This window comes from Venturia canescens, chromosome 11 (genome assembly GCF_019457755.1).
Source record: "Venturia canescens isolate UGA chromosome 11, ASM1945775v1, whole genome shotgun sequence".
Lineage (NCBI taxonomy): Eukaryota > Metazoa > Arthropoda > Insecta > Hymenoptera > Ichneumonidae > Venturia > Venturia canescens.
Window position 1 is genome coordinate 9448006 of NC_057431.1, and position 21509 is coordinate 9469514.

Sequence of the window (21509 nt, forward strand, 5' to 3'; positions counted from 1 at the left end):
TCTTCCGAAGAAAAAATTAAAAAAAAAAAAAAAACACGATCTACCGTCTAGTTTTTGAGAAAAAAATTATTGTAATAAAAATTGTATGAGAATTTGAGTGGGAAAATTTCAAGGTTCGCAACAGGGCAACGCTGTCGAGTGAGACGGGCAATGATAATCACTATACTTTAGTACGCTGTGCTCATCTCAAACAGTTGCCTGTGTACAATGTTGTCACGATTGACGCGCTTCTGAGCGTTCATTTGTATGCTCGTATATGTGCATACGGCATGAAGATGTATTCTAGCAGGGGCGTACGCAAAAGAAAAAAATGTAAAAATTCCAAAATCACGAGCAATTATGAAATTTTAGTAAAATATCGTAAGCATATATTTTTTTACTAGTAATTAACGATAATTTGAAGGATTTTTCGGACATATTTCACAACGAATAATGTTCACACAGAAAGGGGGCGACACCCTATTTTTTATGCGGCACTTAGCTATCGAACTACGTTAAGGGGGATCCTGCATTAGAAAGCCAAAAAAATCGATTGTTTTCGGGAATGTTTCGGAAAAAGAATATCACATTGAAGTGATATTCTTTTTCTTTAGAAGCGTTTTTTTTTTAAACTCAATAAAAATATAGAATTTCTCAATTTTTTTCGAGTTTTTATACTTTCATGTAGAAGGAAAATATATGAAAATGGAAAAAAACTGGACTTTTCGTTTCTGCCAACAATTACGATTCGACAATTTCGACAATGCGCATAAACCATGTGCAAATGACTATTTCTCACATTAAAAAAATGTTTTTGTACATTCGAAATATCCTTGTACCTAACCGAAAAGTTCGCTACGGTGAGTTATTTCCGTCTATCTTAAAAACATTCCCGAAAACAATCGATTTTTCTGTCCCCCTAAAGGAGGACCCCCTTAAAGAAAAATTCTTCACAAAATCGTCTTTTTCCGGTGCCGTTGGGGGGAGGGGTTGAAAAATCAAAATTTTTGTGATGCAGAAAAAACGAGCGAATAGCTATGAAAAATTATTGAACAAAAAGTATCTCCGAAGCAGCCCCGTATTTGTCAGTTATTTTCTGACATCGAAATTCCCTCGAGGCTGGAATAGATCCCGTAGGAGGTAGCCGGAGGGTTCAGGAGGGGAGTTTCAATGCATGAGGAGGCGTGGAGAGAAGGATAAGCGTGAGGCTATTAACGTCCGGCTTCGGGACGTCGAGGCAGGGAGAGAAAAATATAAAAAAACAAAGCAAGAGAGAGAGAGAGGGAGAAAAAAATTTAGAAAATGGAAAAAATTTGAAAAAAAAAGAAACATTAAGCACGTTTCACGCTTCCCTATTCCTGTCCTTCCTCGGCCTCTTATTGTTCTTCGCCCTTATACTCTCTCCCCCTCGTCTCCTACTTCGGTAAATAATAAACGTCACTCCACGCGAGTGAGTGAGTCTCGAAACGTTGGGTCATAAAACGAAGGAAAAAGAAGAGAAAGAGAGAGAGAGAGAGAGAAAAAAAAGAAAAAATGTCGTGAGCTGGGCTAGCGTGAAGAGATCCTCTCTCGTCGTCACGAAACTCTTCAGGTTTGTACCCTCAGTACAGAGACTCTGAGTCTCTCGAGAGCACAGAGAAAAAAAAGAGACCAGGAAAGAGCGGGAGGGGAGGGGAGGGAGAAGGAAACTCTTAAGATGAGCAAAGAGAGAGAGAGAGAGAGAGCTCGACAGAGTTACGTAGAACTGCCGCGACGCCCCGTGAATAATGGTCAGACACGGTTGACGTCTGTAAGTAGTAACGTGACGACATGGTCAGACGAGGCACTTTCCTTCCTTCCTTCCTTTTTTTAGCGACATTCCTGCTTATTTTTTCATCTCATTAATACTTTATCGCACGACTGACGACGAATATTTCGTATCTCGGTCTAGTCCATTTGAATACGTTATGCAATTTTGGAGAAAAAAAATAATAAAAAAAAATACACGATCGAAATGATGAAAATTTGACATTCTGTAATGCTATCTCCAACAATGCATTTACGCCTCGTTGCGGTTGCGTTCGTTTCCATTTTATTCATTTAAGCCACCACTCGTTTGGATTGAAATGTATTTTGACGAGTGGTCACATGCCTTTTGTTTGAGTTTTTACAATGGAAATAGGCATTTCATTATCATAAAGGAACGCACTTAATATAATTAATATGTAACTCCATTCCAATGTTTTATTAAATAATGTTTACTTATAGAATTTGACATGGAAAAATAATTCCAATTGGAGAGAATATTATTTTTTAGTTATAAACCATCGTGAACCGCAGATTCCAGGCATTGGTAAATAACAAAATGGATAAAACTCGGTTGAAATTTTTTTTTAAGAAGTCTACTCTAATTAAACGGGTAAAAAAAAAGACTATTTTCACGATTTTTTTTGAAGGGTATAATGTATAAATAAAAATAAAAAATGTACTCTGAAAATCTACAAAAAAATGTTTTTTATATTTATTTTACCCAGTTTTTGTACAGGAAAATGGCAGAGAAAACAGGTCCAAAAAAAAGATGGGGGTGCACTGTTGATAAAATGTCTGGAATGGACGATCGGAGAAAAAAGTGGTTTTACATTCAATAAATAAATGGCTACAACGCATATCATACGATTTTTGATTTTTCCAAAAAACTTCGAAAAAACACATTTTTTCATCGTTTTTTGCAAAAAAAAAAATAGTCCCACTGAAAATTTCAAAATTCAAAATGTAGTAAAATTTTGGTGAGGATCGGTTCAATAGTTTCGGAGGTTTTTGGACGGAGCTGTCCAAAAATGTAATTTTGAGAAAAACGTTGCTCTAAAGTTCACCAGGACTGCTCAGATTTTTATAAAATTTTAGTATGACACTTTTAAATATGTATACTTTCGAAAAATGCAATAAAAAAAAATCGATGTTTTGAAAATTCGGATTAGAGTGGACCCCCTTAATTCAGTTTTTTCTAATCAAAATGAATTTCTAAACACATGATTGAAAAAAAAAAAATACAAAAAGCACGCCTTTTTCAAACCCATCTTTGAACTGTTTTTTAAGCTTAATACAAACGTTTCGCATTTCCGGTACGAATACAATGTTTTTCGAAGTGGAAAAAATATCGGCCAAGAATTCTTTAGAACGGTAGAGATTCTTTAACGAAATTGATAAATTGACGTGCGTCCAGGACATATGGAAATCCGTACTCGAGCGACGAGTTTTGTCTGCTTGCATTAATCTCGTCGAGTAGAAGGGGAGTTTCCAGACCGAGTGAATTAACTCCTCAAAGAGGAAATGTGGAAAAACTTCACAATAAATTAGAGTTAGCGAATAGGAGAGTAAAAAAAGGCAAGTGAAGAGCTTAATACGGGGCGTGTGAAATCGGACGAAAAATCTTGGAGTATTTCAATGGGCGAGGGAGGAAAAATTGTTGAGTGGAATGTGCAGGCCAGTGCATAAATTATGACTACATGACGAAACTCAGCTCCACGGTTGCTGGTTCCCTTGCACTTCGCAGCGATCGGGACCGTTCGGAAAAAGTTTTTCCGATGAGGGAGAAAGGGAAAATCGGTGTGAGCGACGCGCCCCGGAAAACTTTTCATCCCTTGCCCCCTCCCTGCCCTTGGAACACCCTATCGACTGTCCTTTCGTGCGGACGACAGACTTTACCGTTGCGACTAACTTTTTTGTCAGTCCTCCGATTAATCGAAGCCTTCTCTCCCTCCCTTTTTCTCAGCCTACAAAACTATTTCTCCCCCCCCCCGCCCCTTTTTTTATCCATTCACCCTCCTATTTTTCTTGCATTGTCGATCCAAAATGTTCCGGACTTTCTTACGGTTGCTTCCTCTCAAGAAAAGCTCGATCAGCTATTAAATCCTCCATATTTTTGTGCTGAAAATAACGAGCTGGGGTAATATGGACCCCTGGAAAAATTCTCGGTTTCTCTCCGGAACCTTAAACTCGATATTCCAGTCATAAAATTGTAGAGAAATTCATTTTTTTCATTTTCTTTTGTTACATTAACGAAAGACCTTTTTAGCCGGAAGCTTGGGCACGAAAGATTCGAGTTTACAGGCGAAAAGATGAACGTGATATCCTCTGCGTTAACGAGCACGTTTCATGGAACTTGAAACAAAAAATTTCGGATTCTTACGTTCGATTTTCATTTGGTAACTTCGCCAAATCATGCGAATGTGAATAAAAACGATTTTTTTTCAACCAAATGGGTTTATTCAAAGAATTATGGATTCACACATTCGTTTCCGATCCCCCAACATCTCGAGTCTCAAATTTCACTCCTCAGAGTCCGGAATGAAAGTAAAAATGGAGGGTGAAGTGGCTGATAAAAATATTGAAAGTTTCGTGTGAGAAAAAATGGGAGGGAACGTAAGCAAAGTACTGAGAAAAATAGTGGGCGATTCGAAATCGCGAAATTGCGTTGCAGAATGGAGAGTTTTGTTAGGGGTCCATTTTGCCCCACTTTTTAAAAATTATCGTATTTCTATCTGTATATACATTTATACGTATTGAGATATCGTTTTCTACTGCATTTGGGGATATCACATAACGGGGAAGCGGAAAGCTGAGAGAGAGAGAGAGAGAGAGCACGTGAATTCGCCAATCCCGAGAGTTACGCTCGATTAATCCTCGATAGCGAGCAAATTCCTTTACGAGATGGCACTTTTATCTCTCTTTTCTCTCATATCCGGTAATCCCGTCTACTTTTCGACGTTTCCACGTCCCGATTTTAGCCCCTCCGGCCCCTGGACGACCTCGGGAGTGTCGTTCGTGTCATCCTCAACCCTTTGCAGGCGCCCCTTAACGGGGTAAGGGGAAAAGGGGGGGGGGCTGGAAAATTCAGTCACGTTCGACATAGACTGGCGCCGATTAATTATATTTGATCGATCGTTTCTCGTCGGTGGCATGAGTGAAAAATAGACGCTTCGTATGAGATCGAGCCCCAAGTATATCTTCGAATTGTCCTACGTGTTTGTCTACAGGGTGTCTGAAAATCGACCTCGAAATCGTCGCTTCAAACTCATTAAGAAACTCATAGTAATAAAAAAAAAAAGGAAAAAACAAAAATCGACTTTATCGTTGTTCTTTAACAGTTTATTTTATCTCTTCTGACACCCTAACGGCGCGCAACTTTAAGCAGCCATTTTGTAATGACCGGAAATAAAAAAAAAAAAAAAAAGTGTAGGTTGCTCGTGGCACGCGCCTAGGATCGCTCTTACAGGAGCGTCGACGGCGAAGAACGTCGGCAATTACCGGACGCTCGGGGGAGAGACCCCCCCCCCCCCCCCCCCCCCCCCCCCGGCCCCGCCGCTGCCGCTCTTTTATGCCGACCGGTGAAACTTTTACCCTTACTTAACGAGCTCGATAAATTTTTGTTACACTCCCAACGGGAGAGATTCATCGGGGAAAGAACGGGACGAAAGACGCTGGAGAGAGAGAGAGAGAGAAGTGGGCTTTATATAGAGGTAGAAAAAAATCTCGTTGAAAATTATTCATGATCCAGGAGTGCGCTGGAGAGGAACGAGAAGCGTCAGAGATGCGAAAGAGAGCAAAGAGCATGCACGACTTAGGGGGAAAAGGCGCGAGGGTGAAAAAAGGCGGTTCAGAATTACTCATGTAGAGGGTGTCCGATTTGACATAGAGCCTTAAATCGACTTGGGTTAGACAGGTCGAACGATTCTGAGAAGAAAAGTCTTTGGCCATTTTTCTCTACGACGATTTGTTCGGGAAAGAAGAGTTAATTTGCAATAGCCAATCAGCTGCGTCGAGGAGAAGTGGGCGTGGCCAGCGTATCGCGGAGATTGTAAGATTCTGAGAAGAAAAGTTCTCAATATTTTTTTCCTCCGATGTACCGTTCGCGAGATATCAATCAAATGGCTATGGCCAATCCGAAGCACTGACGAAACGGAGGCGTGGCCAGCATAGAGTGGGGAGAGGCTCCGGATTCGCTGGGATCAATCGATCAATATCTCACGAACGGTACGTCGGAGAGAAAAATAACTGAGGACTTTTCTTTTCAGAATTACACGATCTACTCGATGACGTATTTTCGAAGGTGGATTCGCGGACCCACTGTACATTGGCACAGATATTTAAAAAAAAATACCGAGGGATCGAAGTTCGTTCAGACATTGAGGGGCGTCAGATTTCTCTAAATAATTCACGAGACAGACATAACTTGCATCAAACATTTCGCCTTCAAACCCGTCCGCAATCACGGCTTGATTTCATTTGCATCGATGTATGAGCGGCAGTGAAAACGAATGAAAAATTAAGGGACTCCCCACGAAATAATATCGAGTATTTGTGTTGCTTGATTTTGTCGACAGGAAATTTCGCTTAATCCAATTCATTCGGGAACTCCAACTTTACCGAATTAATTAAACCCAATCATATTAATTTCTGACGGTAAACATGGCCGGCAGCTGAACAGATGAACAGCGATTTTTTAAATGAATAAACAAAAAATTAAGGATCAGAAGAACTGACGAGTATCTTCCCACCAGAAGATGAGCCACGATTTTTCCAATTTTTAACAACCGCACTACAAACGAAAGAATTACTTAGTTGACGACTCGTCAGATACAAAAATCCTCATCGAATTGGTAACGTGCAAAGTTTTTCTAGTCCCATGAATTTTTATGCTCTTTTCCTCGTCCCTTTTTGTTTGAGCGATTAACTTTTTTTTTAATCTCTGCTTTATTCACTTATTTAATTAATTTCTATCTGCATTCAGTTTACCGGACGTAATTATGGTTTTTTTGTTTTGTTTTTTTTTTTTGCTTTCGTTTCCACTGCTTCTTTTTTTCATCTGTTAGACCACAAGCACGTTTGCTACAAAACGCAATTAGGCTATGAGAAAATAGTCCAGTATGCGTGACCCAAGCACGTACTCCGGTCTTTTCTCATTTTCCTCGCTTTCCCTCAGGGAATAAAGCTCAGCCCGGTTGCCGGTAATCGAGAAAAACCCCTGTGCGTCTCAAATTGACCTCAATCACACGCTCGACGATTTCTCTCGCTCTCTCTCTCTCTCTCTCTCCTACTCTCCAAACATCACAGGCCGCCAGGCAAAAATGAAGGAATAAGCCAATGGAGTGAAGACAAAAAATGAAGACAATAAAACTAAGCGCCACCGATGCATAACCGATCTCTTGATTGAAATCGGCAAACTTGTCATCCGGGAATCCCCCAAAAAATTTTCTTCTCCAACTCGAGTCTCGTTGTTGCCTTTTCAATTCAACAAAATATTTAAAAAACACTGTGACGAGTGCAGTTTTTACCAGTAATTTAACAACAATAATAATAAAATCATTTTTTTCTTCACCGTGCACGAAATTATTCAATTTTTAAAAAATTTTTCATTCAACAATTTGCCTGATTTTCGTACCCTTCCCATTTTTTAATTCAACAGTCGAGTAAACCTTCGAAAAGCCAATTAAAGCTTTCATTTTATTATTTGGATAATCGAGTTTCATTCTCATTTTCAAAGTTTACTTACTTAATAAAATTCTCAAGGAGAAGCCGAAAACCACCGAGACCGAGGAGGAGGAAACCCCAGTTTACGAAGCCTGTGAAGTTGGCGAATCCAGAACTCCACGAGAAAAGACTGTCTCGCGGTCGATGGCATCTGGAAATGAAGAAAAATATTATTCTGGTAAGTTGTTTTGTGAAGCTCAATAATCGATTGCGAAATAACGAATTTTTAAAGTGAATTGAACATGTTGGTTTCGAGATGACCTTTCCCATGAAAAAAAAAAAAAAAAAAAAAAAAAAAAAAAAATGGACATCACAAAAAGCTTTGATCATGAAATGAAGAATAAAAAATGAAAAAAAAAGGTTTATTTGGATATGCACATTTTGTTTCAACGTGATGTGTAAAGTCGTAATTATAAAGAGCGGAGATGAAAGTAAATTCTCCGTGAGCTCGAGGCAAAGTATTCATTTTGTAAAGTTTTCGCGTGTCTCGAGAGAAATCTTCGAATGGAGGAAAATATACGTGCGTGGAAAATACAAAGAGCAAAGAAGAGAACGGCTGAAGTACAACATCGAGACAAAGGGGGAAAGAGTTACTTCCCCGACGTACACTAATTGCCGAATATTTTGTTTCTCTCACTTTTTTCCTGTAATTTTTTATGTTGAAAAACTTGAAGTGAAAATGAAATTTTCCGAGGTTTTTTTTCCATAAACATAGAAATAAAAATTGTTCGAAAATATTTTACAGTTTATAGATCTTCTAGGCAAATAATAGGGTATTTTACACCGTGTAAAAAAATATATAAAAATGCATGTTTATGATAGATTTCGTAAAAAGTAAACGAGAAACGTCAACATTTATTCATAAAAATGCAATGTAAATTTTATAATTCAATTTTTAAAATAGTCCTTTTTCATCTGTTTTTCAAATGTCTAAAACGCAATCCGCCATATTGGATTCCAACGTGACGTCAGTCCAATAGTAAACAATCTAGATTCTATCGTGCGCTCTGTGTTATTTTGAAATTTTACAAGTTATTATAACTCATTTTATTCACAAATCTTGTTACTTGGTCTTTCGCAATCGTATTGTTTACTAACGGAGTGAAGTCACAAACCGAAACAACATGGCGGCTAGCGTTTCCGTGTGAAAATTGAAAATTATAAATAAAAAATAGTTTTTAAGACACTTTTCGGTCTTATAAAATTTTAATAAAAATTCCACTGGTTTATTACGACCTCAGGATTATTTTGAAACAATTTTCAAAAAAAGGTGTACATCTATTATTTGTTACATCATATAGTTTGAAATGAATTGTCGAATGAACCGAACGTAGTAGAGATTTTCATTCTGGCCAGCTCAAAGGAAGGAGTGAAAATATTCTAGCTCAGATATTTTACACAGCCCCGGGGAACTTCCGTACTCCGAACTGACGAAATATGGAAAATTTATGAGGGTCGAAGATTCACAGGACTTTTGTGATCCAGGTTCTATTTGCGCAGCAACCCTTTGCGAACATTTGCCTTTTGACGAAATTGTGAAACTTCCTTTCAGAGTAAAGAAGCTCGCGATACACATGGGGAGGAATCGTCATCGTCGTTTTCCTTATCGTCTTCGTCTTTGACGCTTCGGGCTAAATTTCTCAAGTATCTGCTAAACGAGAAAGAGAATCTCGTAAATAGGAAACGATCTCGACGATAAGCAATACTGCTGAACTTTCAAAAACTTCAAATACAGTTTCGGAGTATTCATTCGTACAGAGTGTCTCAAGCAATGTGATAAAATTATCATCATCCCAGGATACAAGCATTTTATGAAAAAAAATTTCAAACAAAAGTTGTTCAATTTTAGTCGTATGAAAAGACGGAAATTGTCGTTTGACCTTGGGGATACTGACCAAGGACATACGAAAGTCATCTTAATATTTCTGAAAGAGACCCCCTTTTTTTATTAGGTCATCTTACAACGAGGATCGAGTGCTTTCCAAAACACTACGATTAAATGTTTTTCAATTAATTACTTTTCGAGCTATAGCGTCTCAAAGTTATGACAAATTTGCTTCGGATAATTCCAACTATTGAGTTTTTCGGTTACTATAATTGAATTTATTTTTTTCGCAAGTTATTTATTTAGCATTCCCTCGTATAATTATTGATATGAAATAAGTTTTTAATAAAAAGTACAACTAAGTGAAGGTTTGCATGAGAAAAAGTGAAAAAAATTCAATTTCCTTGCAAAATTGTAACCGCTGTTGAACAGATCATGAATTTTGAAGACTTGGAGTCAAGGGTAATTCACCTCGACATGAAATGCTTCATACATATTACATCAGCACGAGTTGTATGAATATTGAGTGAACCGGGACTGGAACCCTTTAATTCCGTCTGTCTTGTTTACACGGATACTCTCGTTCCTGTAATTGCTCGTGGTGAACTCTGGCGTGCCAAGCTCTTACGAAATTCCGTCAATATATGCTGCAACCTCGCAACGAATACTTAAAACATGTGGAAGCTATGAAATTTTTGAAAAGCAATTCGAATCAAGCCCAGAATTTTGAATGTCCTTAATCAAAATTCAATTGAAATTGGTTTTTTTTATTCCATCGTATTTCAACTGGAATTACATTTTTATCCGCAAGTCTTCGGTGATGGATATTTATTTATATCGACATTGAGTAAAGCACGATATTTTTTGACAGTAGCTATTAAAATTTGGGTTCCGCATCGTTTCATTTAAAACAGCATAGGAGAAAAGCGTGAGTTGTGTGATGAGCCTTGTACATAAGAGCGAAAACTTTTATTGCCGGCAGCTAAATCGCATTATTATCTGTTGCATGTTGAGCTTTTGATACAAATTAAACAACGTGTACGAGCTTTTTCGTGAGCGCAGAATTTAACATGGTGCCATTAAAACCGGTACGAAATTCCGAGACGAAAAGTCTTCGGGCGTTTTTCCATGCAATAATTCCCTCTCGAGTTACAGTCATTTTTAAAGACGAGCCAATGGCAAGTGCCCCGAGAGATAGCGTCGGTAGGCGGAGTCAGCAGAAGCTCCGCCCTTCGCTTCCAGTTGGACGATCTTCGGTGAGTGATAACTCCTCAGGAAATGATCCTATTGAAAAACGCCTAAGGACTTTTCCTCCTCTAATACTGTCCTCAATCTAAATTTACCATGGTGAACTCCGATTTTGAAACAACCTGTGCTCCAACGATACAAATCGCGTTCTACGCTCGCGTTCTCACGATGTTTCGGGACGGAAGCCGCGGGGTAAACGATCTTGTACTATCGCTCGAAATTTATGACAGATCCGAGGTAATTAATAGAACAGACATTGGTTCGAGTGAGACCGAAAATTTTGCCTGGTGTTCTCCGCCCCCACAACCACAAGTTTTATTCACTCCTCACCCCTCGCTCGTTCTCTCTCTCTCTTTCTCTCTCGGACCAAACCATTTTACCGTCATTTCTAGCATGAGCGAGATACGGTTAGACGTCTAATATCGCGGTTTCAGTGACGGCCATTTCCACTTCGACCCCCTCTAGCCCAACCCTAGTATACCGGATGCAAACGCGTCATCGAGATACTCTCGAATATGCATGAGTTGCGGAATTCTATACACGCTCTGTAGTTTGAAAATACCGTGCATCTTCGCGATCTACGGGACTTTCAAGATGGCATCAACTTCTGGTTACGAATTTTGAATTAAGGTAGATCGTGCCCGTAGGATCTTATTTTATGGTTGTCTGAACTGGGTCGATTTTTACTTCCGAATTAAAGATATTATAACTCTAAATTAACGTCAGAATTATTAATTCGAAATTGTAAATAATTTTTTTTAACTTATCTTTTGGCGAATGAAATTACAAGCCATTAATTCAACGGGGATCCATCACTGACTGAATCCCAAATTTCATTCGTCCCTGGCCAAAATATACTGTAGTTTTTTAAGGAGGGAGGATCACGAAATCAAAATAATCAGAATTTGATCAAATTTGGTGATAACATTCTTTGGCATCAAGTACCCCAAATTTCATTCGTCCCTGGTTAAAATACTAATTTATGTTTTTTTAAGTTTTTTATGTAAAAAATCGCTTTAAGAGAGCACAAAGGGAAAACACAACGGGAAATGGATCAATAAAAAAGTATTAATAGAAAAACAGAAGGCTATAACGGCGATGAGCCAAGGCAAGAAGAAACAAAATGACGAAATAAGCAACTGTGGGGTTACGAGTGCTCATTTTACCAATTTCGTTAAATCTTTAACGTAATATATTTTTATTACTAGTAGGACAATCGTCTCGAATTTTTTCCCAGACCTTCATTATAAACTTTATTGTTATTGTGTACTTTTTCATAAACTTCGTAAGAAGTGTTCATTCGTTATATGGAAAGATAAACGATTTTTTACGCACAGTCCCTATACCTGTGTGTGTGTTTTTTTTCATATTTAAGCACGTTTATCTTAATAGCGAATAAGACGAATCTTTTAAAATGTAATACGCGTGTCAATCGACTACCGAATCCAACTCTGTGTAAATTTCAAGACTTCCTTAAGAAAATCTTTTCGTGCATGAACTACCTTAACTGATAAAAAAGTGCGAAATTATTGAATTCTCTCCAATTTTTCAATTCAGCAATTAAAAATGATCACAAAACTCAATTTTCGATCGACCCAACTGCCCGAAAGCATGAAATATTTCACCCAATTTCTCGTACCAACAAATTCAATTACACAAAGTACATTCCGAATAAATATCGATTTGAGAATTACATTTGCTGCATTCCCAAATGCTTTCGATATTTATTTTCAGATAAATTTATTTCAAGGGTTTTAAATTATTCAAGAGTTTGGAAAACTGTCGAAAAATCGTAAGAAATCGAGGTGGAAATTCGAGGTCCAAACTTGTTTAGGCTGAAGGCAAAAATGGAGATGCATATTCGCTCCATGAACGAAAAGCTCCGAGTTTTCAGGTGCTAAATTCCATTTATTCACGGAAATTCGCCGTGAAACAGTAGCACGAAATTTTACACTGTGTCTCAAAAGAGTAAAGAAAAAGAAAAAAGAAAAAAAAATTGCAAAACGTGGTGTTTTATGCACAAGTTCCGCGGAGCCCTTCGCGTCACATTTTACCTCGTACAAAGAGGCTATAAAAGGATGAAACTGTGGATCATACGCGAGAGTTCCAGGATTTTTGACCAAAAAGTGTCAATTTTTCTTTTCTTCCTCGTCACTCCGCTCGTTTTATTATTATCATGATTTTTTGTAATCCGCGTTGACAAAGAGGAGAGAAAGTCTGAAAAAAATTGCACTTTCATATCTATATTTCCGTGTGTATCGCGTGGACAATACGAGACTAGGATTAACGGAGAGAACCGCTGAAAATATGTATCAGAAATTCTACGTCGAATTCCCAGAATCCGGATGCCATTTTTAACGATTTATTTACACTTTTTTCTTTATTTCAATCCTTCCCGACTCTGAAAAACGTCAAAATATTTTTTATGCTTGTGCAATGTTCAAATAATTATTATTTAAAAAATGTACAAAAATAATTAAAATTTTTTGCTTGTTTTTTGGTTCTTTTTTCATGGAATCATTCGCAAAAGATTATGAAACTTTTTGAAAATTCATTATTCCCAATAGATTTAGAATTAAAATATTTTTTTTTTCTCTAGCACGTATTTCCTCGATTATGTTTGAAAAAATGGGAAATCGAAGGTTCCTGCAAATTTATTAGCGACGCGGAAAAATGTTTATCCTGTAGAGGCTTGGAATATGAATTTTTCATGGAATTTGAGGTGATTTTTTTTTTTTTTTTTTTTTTTTTAAGTGGACACAGTTCTGAATGCCCCATACAAATAGCATAATGCTGCAGTCTTGTTTTTACGAAAAATCAACAATGACGTTGAAATATTGGAGATTTTGAGAATATAGAAACAACGATAAATAAAAATTGGAGGATAAAAAAGCTCGGATATTTTGACAGGAAAATAATATATTATTGTGGAGGCTTTAAAAACGTTGGACATTTATTTATGGAAAAATATTCGATGGAGAAAGGGGCCCTCGCTCGAAGTATAATCCTTTCGAGCATCGAGAAAGGTGATGGGTGCGTGGGCACCGAAAAAAAAGAAGGGTCATTGGAATAACTGGACGCTGATCATTACAACGGGAAGAGGCTATGCATTTTCAATTGAAATTCCACGAATTTCCTTTCTCGTTTGGTGGTATTGGAAAAATAAAGAATATCGGTAAACCGTGCTGGAAAATTTCGGCATGCTTAACTAAATACTTTTGAAATTGAAAATAATTTCAGTTCGCAGTAAATATTCGATGGAACATGTACGAATTTAACAAAAAGAATTTTTTTTTTCAATTTTCAATCACAATTCAACATAATTTCAATACCAATTTCATAAATTCAACATAAATTTCAAATGAATGAGTGGATAAAAATATAAATTTGTCAAGTTTTTGATGAAAAAATTAATGGGTAAATTTTAGAATAATATAAATAATATAAAATAAAAAATTAAAAAATTTTGATTTTTATAAAATTAAAAATACAAGGATGTAAATTAGAAAAATCTCGTAGATTGCAGATGTCGCTGGATGATCCAAGAATTATTTTCCTTCAAATGTTGTTTCAACTATTAAAATTTACAAAAAGTAAAAAAAGTTCGAATAAAAATACGAAATTCTAGACTTGGACAGAAATCTGACTGCATTTGGTTGTATTTGAGAGGTCTACCCTATAATTAGACGGGCAAAAAAAAAGACCATATTCCCTATTTTTTTAAGCAGTATAAATTATAAATTATGGATATAAAAAGTATTAGTCTTAAAAAATACGCTCTTAAAATACACAAAAAATTTTTTTTCATTTTTATTTTACTCAGTTTTCGTAAAGACAAATAGAGAAGATGACAAGTCTGAAAAAAAAGATGGGTGTGCACTGTTGATAAAATCTTTGGAATGGATGATCGGAGAAAAAAAAGAGTAGTTTTACATTCAATAGGTAAACGGCTATAACGCATATCATACGATTTTTTATTTTTTCAAAAATCACAAAATGTCAGCCATTTTTCCAAAAACTGCGAAAAAGCACGTTTTTTTCATCGTTTTTTTGCAAAAAAAAAGTTCTCCTCAAAATTTCAAAACTCGTATGACACTCGCTGTAGCTATAGTCATAAAGAACACGTGGTAATATTTCGGTAAGGAGCGGTCGCGCGCTCAGGCAGCCAAGTAAACGTCGCTCAAAAGTACACTTGGACTGCTCAAATTTTAATAAAATTTTAGTATTATACTTTTAAATATGTATACTTTCGAAAAATGCAATAAAAAAAGTCGATTTTTTGAAAATTCTAATTAGGTGCCCCTTGACAGCTGGGCACTGCTTTTTATCACTAACCTACTGAGATATATATTTCCACGTCGAGGCGCAACGCGATTGATAAGCAAAAATTCAGAGCATGCTCTCAAGTTTTCTCCTTTAAACGGGGTGTAAAAAAGGTCAACAAGGTAGAAAAAGGCTTGGATCTTCAGTTTTTTTACATTTTTTTTCTCTCCTTTTATTCTCCGCACACCGCCCTCCCCTCGCGCGCTTAAAACCAAATATCTTTTATGACTTACGTTTTTGGTGGAAGATCTTCTTTCTCGTTCGAGAGGGCCCCCCTGAGAATATAGGTATAAAGGTGAGGTTTGCAAAATCCTCTTCTTCGGAGATGCTCCACTCAAAGGAGCGAGCGAGAGAGAGAAAAAAAAAGGAAAAAAAAAGAACGAAAGGGAGAGGGAAAAAGGGATGCAGAGTCTCTCAAAATCTCGAGAGGGTGCGACCCAGGCGCTCGGGTCTTTGCATATATAAGAGAGCTCGAGAAGGCACAAGGGCGATTCTCATGCCTGTTCGCAAAGATAGTAATGTATACAACGGGGGAAAAAAATAAATAAAAAAATGTAATCGTGAGGATAAAAAAAATACTCTCGCGAAGCGAGCCAGCAAAAAATGCCTCCCTCGAGAATTTTCTAAATTTAATTTCCACCCTTTTTCATTTCACCTCCTTTTTTTCTAACAGTAGCTCCTTTTGTTTACGTAAAAACATAAAATTTATTGAGACTTTCATCACTCTCGAGTGGCGATTAAATTTTCTTTTATTCACAACTTCAGTTCTGTCGAAAATTCGATTCTCTTGATTGCTGCGCTTTCCATTTTTTCTCGAAAATAATCCTCATCGGGGAAACTAATGGACGATAAAAAAATCAGGTGGAAACTCAATTCGGCGACGAGATGCCAGTTGAATTTTCAAAATCCGAGGAAACCTAAAAAAAACTCTAAATGCAGTTGACCATTTTCAACAACCAAGAAACTCGTTAGCTGACGAATTTTAAAAAATTGAAATTCCAAAACAAATCGTTGCCAAAAACAGAAATTAACATTTTTTAAACTCAACGTAACACAGAAAACGAATTTTTACGAAAAATATTGAATCCTCGTCATCGACGAGCCACTGAAAAAAAAAAAAAAAAAAAAACATCGAAACGTGCAAAAGTTATTGAGCCTTGCAACGTCGTTCGAAAGTGTCCAAAAAATCGACTAAAATTCGACACGAAATACGAAACACGACCAACAAGGCTACTGAAAAATTGTGCTGCAAACGTAAAAAAAAAAAAAAAACGTTGGACTTGTAGAGAAAACAAATCGAAACTGCTGAGAGTGCAATCGAACAAAAGCTGCAACCATGCAAAAAGTTCCCAAAGCGATTTTTTTGTTAATTTTATTTTTTTTTTCCTTTCAAGATATTTGGAAATAAATCGGTGGTTCGGTTTCGTTGACAACAGATGAAGGTATTTCGCACAGCTTTCCAAAACTAGTCGGCGTTAATTTTAAGGACTATTTTTGCAATATTTTTACAGTGCGAAGAAAATAATGAAAATGAGTGGGTGACACTTAATCATACGAGAAAATATGTGGCGATATATATACAGTTAATATTTCGTATGGAGGTTGGAGAAGATTAAAAAGTTTTTGTCGTTGTGGGAATGAGAAATGGGGAGAGAGAGAGAGAGAGAGAGGGAGAAAAAGGAGAAAAAAAATGTATTGCAAAGCTCATGGACGAGAGCAGGCTGAAGGAAGAAAAAAAAACATTCGGCAGAGTGCAGTGGCAGGATCGAGCTTCGGTTTCTCAACTTTTTTTCTCTTTTTTTTTCCTCCCTTCCTTCCTCACCTTTTCTACTGCTCCGAATGGTATATACGTAAAATGTGTGGTTTTTGCTGAGACGCGCCATGGCCGAGAAAATAGAAGGACTAATTAAAATCGGCGAACGAAATCACGCGGGAATTGCTACCGAATAGAGGTCGAGAGAATAAAAATGGTAAGGATTCTCGAAATTTTTAACATACAAGTGCACATCCGTGTCTTAATTTCACTCTAACATTATCTTTTTCCCTTTTTTTATAATCATCAAATCAAATTATGTTTTGAGAGTTATCAAATTTTTTTTTCTTTTGGTACTTTCGATTTTTTTTTCTGTTTCACTGATATTTGCCTATACCCGGGTGCTTAAATTTTCACCAAGTTTCCGATGGCATCAACCAGCGAAGACTCGAATTATTTTGACCTTTTTAAAGTTTCTTCAGTTTTTTTTTTTTTTCATTTTTGATTAATTCTATTTTGATTTTTCATTGCGGAGTTTTTGAGGTGAAACTCAAAACGGTTGTCGACGCACGATCCAGTGCACAGGTGAACGGTCACCCATCCGAGTATTGTGCTCAAAATGGCTTTTTGGGGCTTAAGGAAGATTTTTTGTGAACATTTTTTTTTTTTTTTGGTGTTATCAAGTTTATTTTTTATTAGTGTGTAAGCTCGACGAATGTAAAGATTTGTGAAAAACTCTTGGACTGGAAGGTCCCATGAGGGAGGGGGGGGGGGGGGGCGGTGCCTCGGGCTCGCTTTCTATCGATGTGCGAGCGATTATTTTCCAGCTCATAGTCAACGAAAGGGGGAACGTGTAAGAGCGGTGTAACGGTGATTATTATTATTATGATTATGAGAAAAATCGGATGGTAGAAATAAAATAGGGAGAATATTAAAAAAAAATAAAAAAAAAAACCAAAAGTTTTTTCAAACGCCGAGGAAGTTTGGAGGCTGAGCTTTATTGGCAAACGATGATGTGACTGGTCGAACGAGCCTGCATTGTGCCAGAGGATATTCCATATTTCTACATGAGAAGTTACCAACGTCCATTATGGAGAAGTTTTTGCGCTCATTAAGAAGGTAAAAAAAAGATCATGCCTGTAGGATCGTATTTGAGTGGTGTCTAAATTGGGTCGATTTTTACTCCCCAATTAAATATATTATCACTCTAAATTAATGTCAGAGTTATTAATTCGAAATTGTAAATAAATTTTTTTAACTCATCTTTTGGCGAATGAAATTACAAGCCATTAATTAAACGATAATCCATCACTGATTGAACCCCAAATTTCATTCGTCCCTGGCTAAAATACTGTAGTTTTTTAATGTAAAAAATCGCTTTAGGGAGCGCAAAGGGAAAACACTAAGGGAAATGGATCAATAAAAAAGTATTAATAAAAAGACAGAAGGCCATTACAGGAATGGGCCACGCCAAGAAGAAATAAAATGTCGAAATAAGCAACTGTGGGGTGACGAGTGCTCATTTCACCAATTTCGTTAAATTTTCAAGGTAATATTTTTTTATTTCTAGTAAGACAATCGTTTCCAATTTTTTTTCCAGACCTTCATTCTTCATTGTTATTGTGTACTTTTTCATAAACTTTGTAAGAAGCGTTCACTCGTTGTATGGGGAGATAAACGATTTTTTACGCATAGTCCTTTATACCTTTATGTATTTTTTTTTCATATTTAAGTTAATACGTCCAGAATTTTCAAAAAATCGATTTTTTTTTACGGATTATCTTTTACAGATTCTCTATTGTTTAAGGCGTATTTCTATGAAAGCCGATTGAAAATATCCCCATAGATAGAAAGTTATTGCAGAAAACGTGACTGCCCAACGAGAGGACCTGAGGCGCACTTGAAACTTTGAATGCGTTTTTCCCAAAACCACTTTTTCTGGCACGGTCGGCATGATAACTCATACAGTTTTTATTATTTTGAGATGATTTTTTTTTTAATATTCGAAATTATTTTCTCCGTAGTCGGTCGACTCGGATTATTCATATTTTCATTTAAAAATTTTATAAACATAATTAAAGTGTCACACAATTAAAAATCATACAAAATGCACACTTTCAACATTTCAAGAAAAAATTATGCAGACCGTGGAGCAACTTTTTTTTATAGTGCTTCGGGAAAAGTGACTTTCATGTTGTATTAAAAAAAAAAAATAAAAATAATAATCAATGTATAAAATTGTTTTTTAATTTCTATTGCTATCTCTTCTAAAAACAGTTTTTCTTTTAGTGCGTTTTAGGCACTGCTGAACGTATATAAAGCGTTAATTTCTATCATCAACTTTTTTCATAAAGTTCTTAAGAAGTGTTTATTCATTATATGGAAAGATAAATGATTTTTTACGCATAGTCCCTATACCCCTGTGTATTTTTTTCATATTTAAATACATTTGTCTCAATTACCAAGAAGACAAACCCTTCGAAATTTGATATACGTGTCAGTCGACTACCTATTTAAAGTCTGTGTAAATTTAAAGACTTTCTTAAGAAAATCGTTTCGTGCATGAACTACCTTAACAACGAGATCAGGAAAAAAAAGTCGGACGCGAAGGCAGCAAAATTTCGTCGGTTCTTTAGCGCCTAATTTTCCAACGATTTTTTCTCTTTCTTTCTTTCTATTCACCCGTCGAAGGCTCATTAAAAATTTATCGATAAAAAGTTGGGGACAGAAAAATGTTTTGGAGACTAAAAAATGGTGCTTAACTCGGTAGCCAAAAATATTCGGGGGTTTTAGTGATCGACTAATTACCCTCGGTTTCGGCCTCTCGATTATTGCAATTCTTCATTTTGTTCTTTCTCCATGAAAATGCATTTCATGAGAATTTTTTTGCTTAACAACCGCGAGCTCCGGCTACGGAATAGTTGAAAAAGGATTCACGCCGCCGTCTCACTCTCGCTTCTAATTGCAAAGTTGGGGGAAAACAAGGAGTGCTCGGCAAACACTTGACGCGAGAGTAAATATAATGTTCATTCGTTAAGGAGAGAAAGGGGAAGCTTTGCCAGACGTTAGAGCTCGATCTACGTTGCAAGAGAACAAAGGAAATCGACTTTCGGCCGCTGGATTCGAAGAAAAGCGAAATGAAAAATTATTTTTCTTTCGAATTCAATATCAGCGATGAGGTCGTTCATGTCGTTGGCTGCTTCGATGCAGCAACCGATTTTTTCGCAGGAAACTTGAGCCTTTGAATCCATTTTTCTCACCGTCAAATGTTCACTTTTTTTTTTAACTTTTGAATTTTTTTCGATCCTCAATTTCAAGAGAATCTTTCGAAGCCTAAAAATAAATAAATAAAAGAATAGCGAACACTCGTAAATATGAGCTCGGGCGCTGCTGAACTCCCCTACGACTCTTCCAACAACGTGACTCTCCCAGCATTACAAAGACGAAAGAAATATCTTCGCAGTGTTTGCAAATCATTACGGCATGTTGGAGGTTCAGCTTTGTTACCATTTCGAGTCTCGATCTCAAAGAGTTTCTTTCCTTTTCCTTTCAGATTGTAAAAGCTTTACATTTATTTCCACCCGCTTTTTTTTCATTCTTAGTAGAGCAAGCTGCTGAGTCTTGGATTTTAGAAAAGTACAAAAATATTCGGTATTTTTTAAAATCAAATTCAAATTTCGGACGCAAAAATTAAAACTGAATTGAAAAAAAAAAAATTAATCAAAGTTTGCGATGCTAAAATGGCAAAAAAAAAAATTTGAAATTCTAAAATTTATTAAATTCGATACAATTCCGCACCTGTCCAAGGTGCTCTGATGAGTGTACACTTCGAGATACGATCCCAAGAATCAGCGTCATTAGAAATAATAATAATAATAATAATTCGAGTCGGGGTTCCAGCTTAAAACAGTTAAAATTTTCAGAATAATACGTTTTATGAATCAGTAATGATGCAGGATGGAATATTATGCTTCCGAACTGGAGCCCCGGTTGAAAGAAAAAACCGACGATAAGCAGATTTATGTAGTGGAAAGAAGAAATTTTTCATGATTTCCCAGAAAGTACCTTAAAAGGAGTAAAAGCGAAAGGGTGTAAAAAATGATATAACCAGTGATAAACGTTAGAAATTCCCCTAGAGAAAAAAAGGTTAGGACAAGTACATTGATGGTCTCTTGTTTCCTGATCATATCACGAAAAATGTAAAACACTTCCATAAAAAAAAATGATGAAGCTAATAGTAAATAATTTCAGCACAACAAATCGAAAAAAAATTCACAAATCATGAAAAAATATTATATTAAAAAATACAAATCTGTAATTATTTTGTAGAATGAAAAAAAGAAATCAAATAAAACGTAAGAAATAAAAAAAAAAAACCAAAAAATCGCGAAACATTTTGGAAACCGATGCCCCACTCCTCTTATCTTATTTTAACAACTAAACCAATTGAAAAAAATGTCCATACAAGTTAAGTGCAGCATTAAAATGTATGATATCAGTTCAAAGCCAAGTATTTAATGGTAATTCGGAATATTCATTCTTACAGGTAGCACCAGGAACTTGAGAAAGTTCTACTTAATCAAAAAAGTTACCATTTGGGTTACGTGTAGCACTAAAATTTATGATATCAACCGAACTACAAGTGTTTTATTAGTAGCTCCGAATTTTAACATTATGAAATTGTTCTAAGAAGCTTTTAAATAAAAAAAAATCACATCATAGATTCTTATAAGACTTATACGAATCAAGTCTCAGACTTTCAGGATCCCCTCGTAGTATTCACAAAATTTGACGTCGATTGGATCGATAGAAATTATATTTAAGTACGTGTTAAAAGTACTCGTCCGGCCATCACTTTCTATTTGAATTGCT

The 21509-nt window shown here is 36.3% G+C and overlaps 1 protein-coding gene across 2 annotated transcripts in view; it reads right to left on the minus strand.

Moving 5' to 3' along the window:
- The window catches only part of mdy (midway), a 99997-nt gene that overhangs the window by 71163 nt on the left and 7325 nt on the right, over positions 1-21509 (minus strand). For both annotated transcript variants that reach the window (XM_043432051.1, XM_043432050.1), the window contains exon 3: positions 7511-7639. In XM_043432051.1, coding sequence (XP_043287986.1) covers positions 7511-7639 — 129 coding nt within the window. The remainder of the gene's footprint in view (positions 1-7510; positions 7640-21509) is intronic.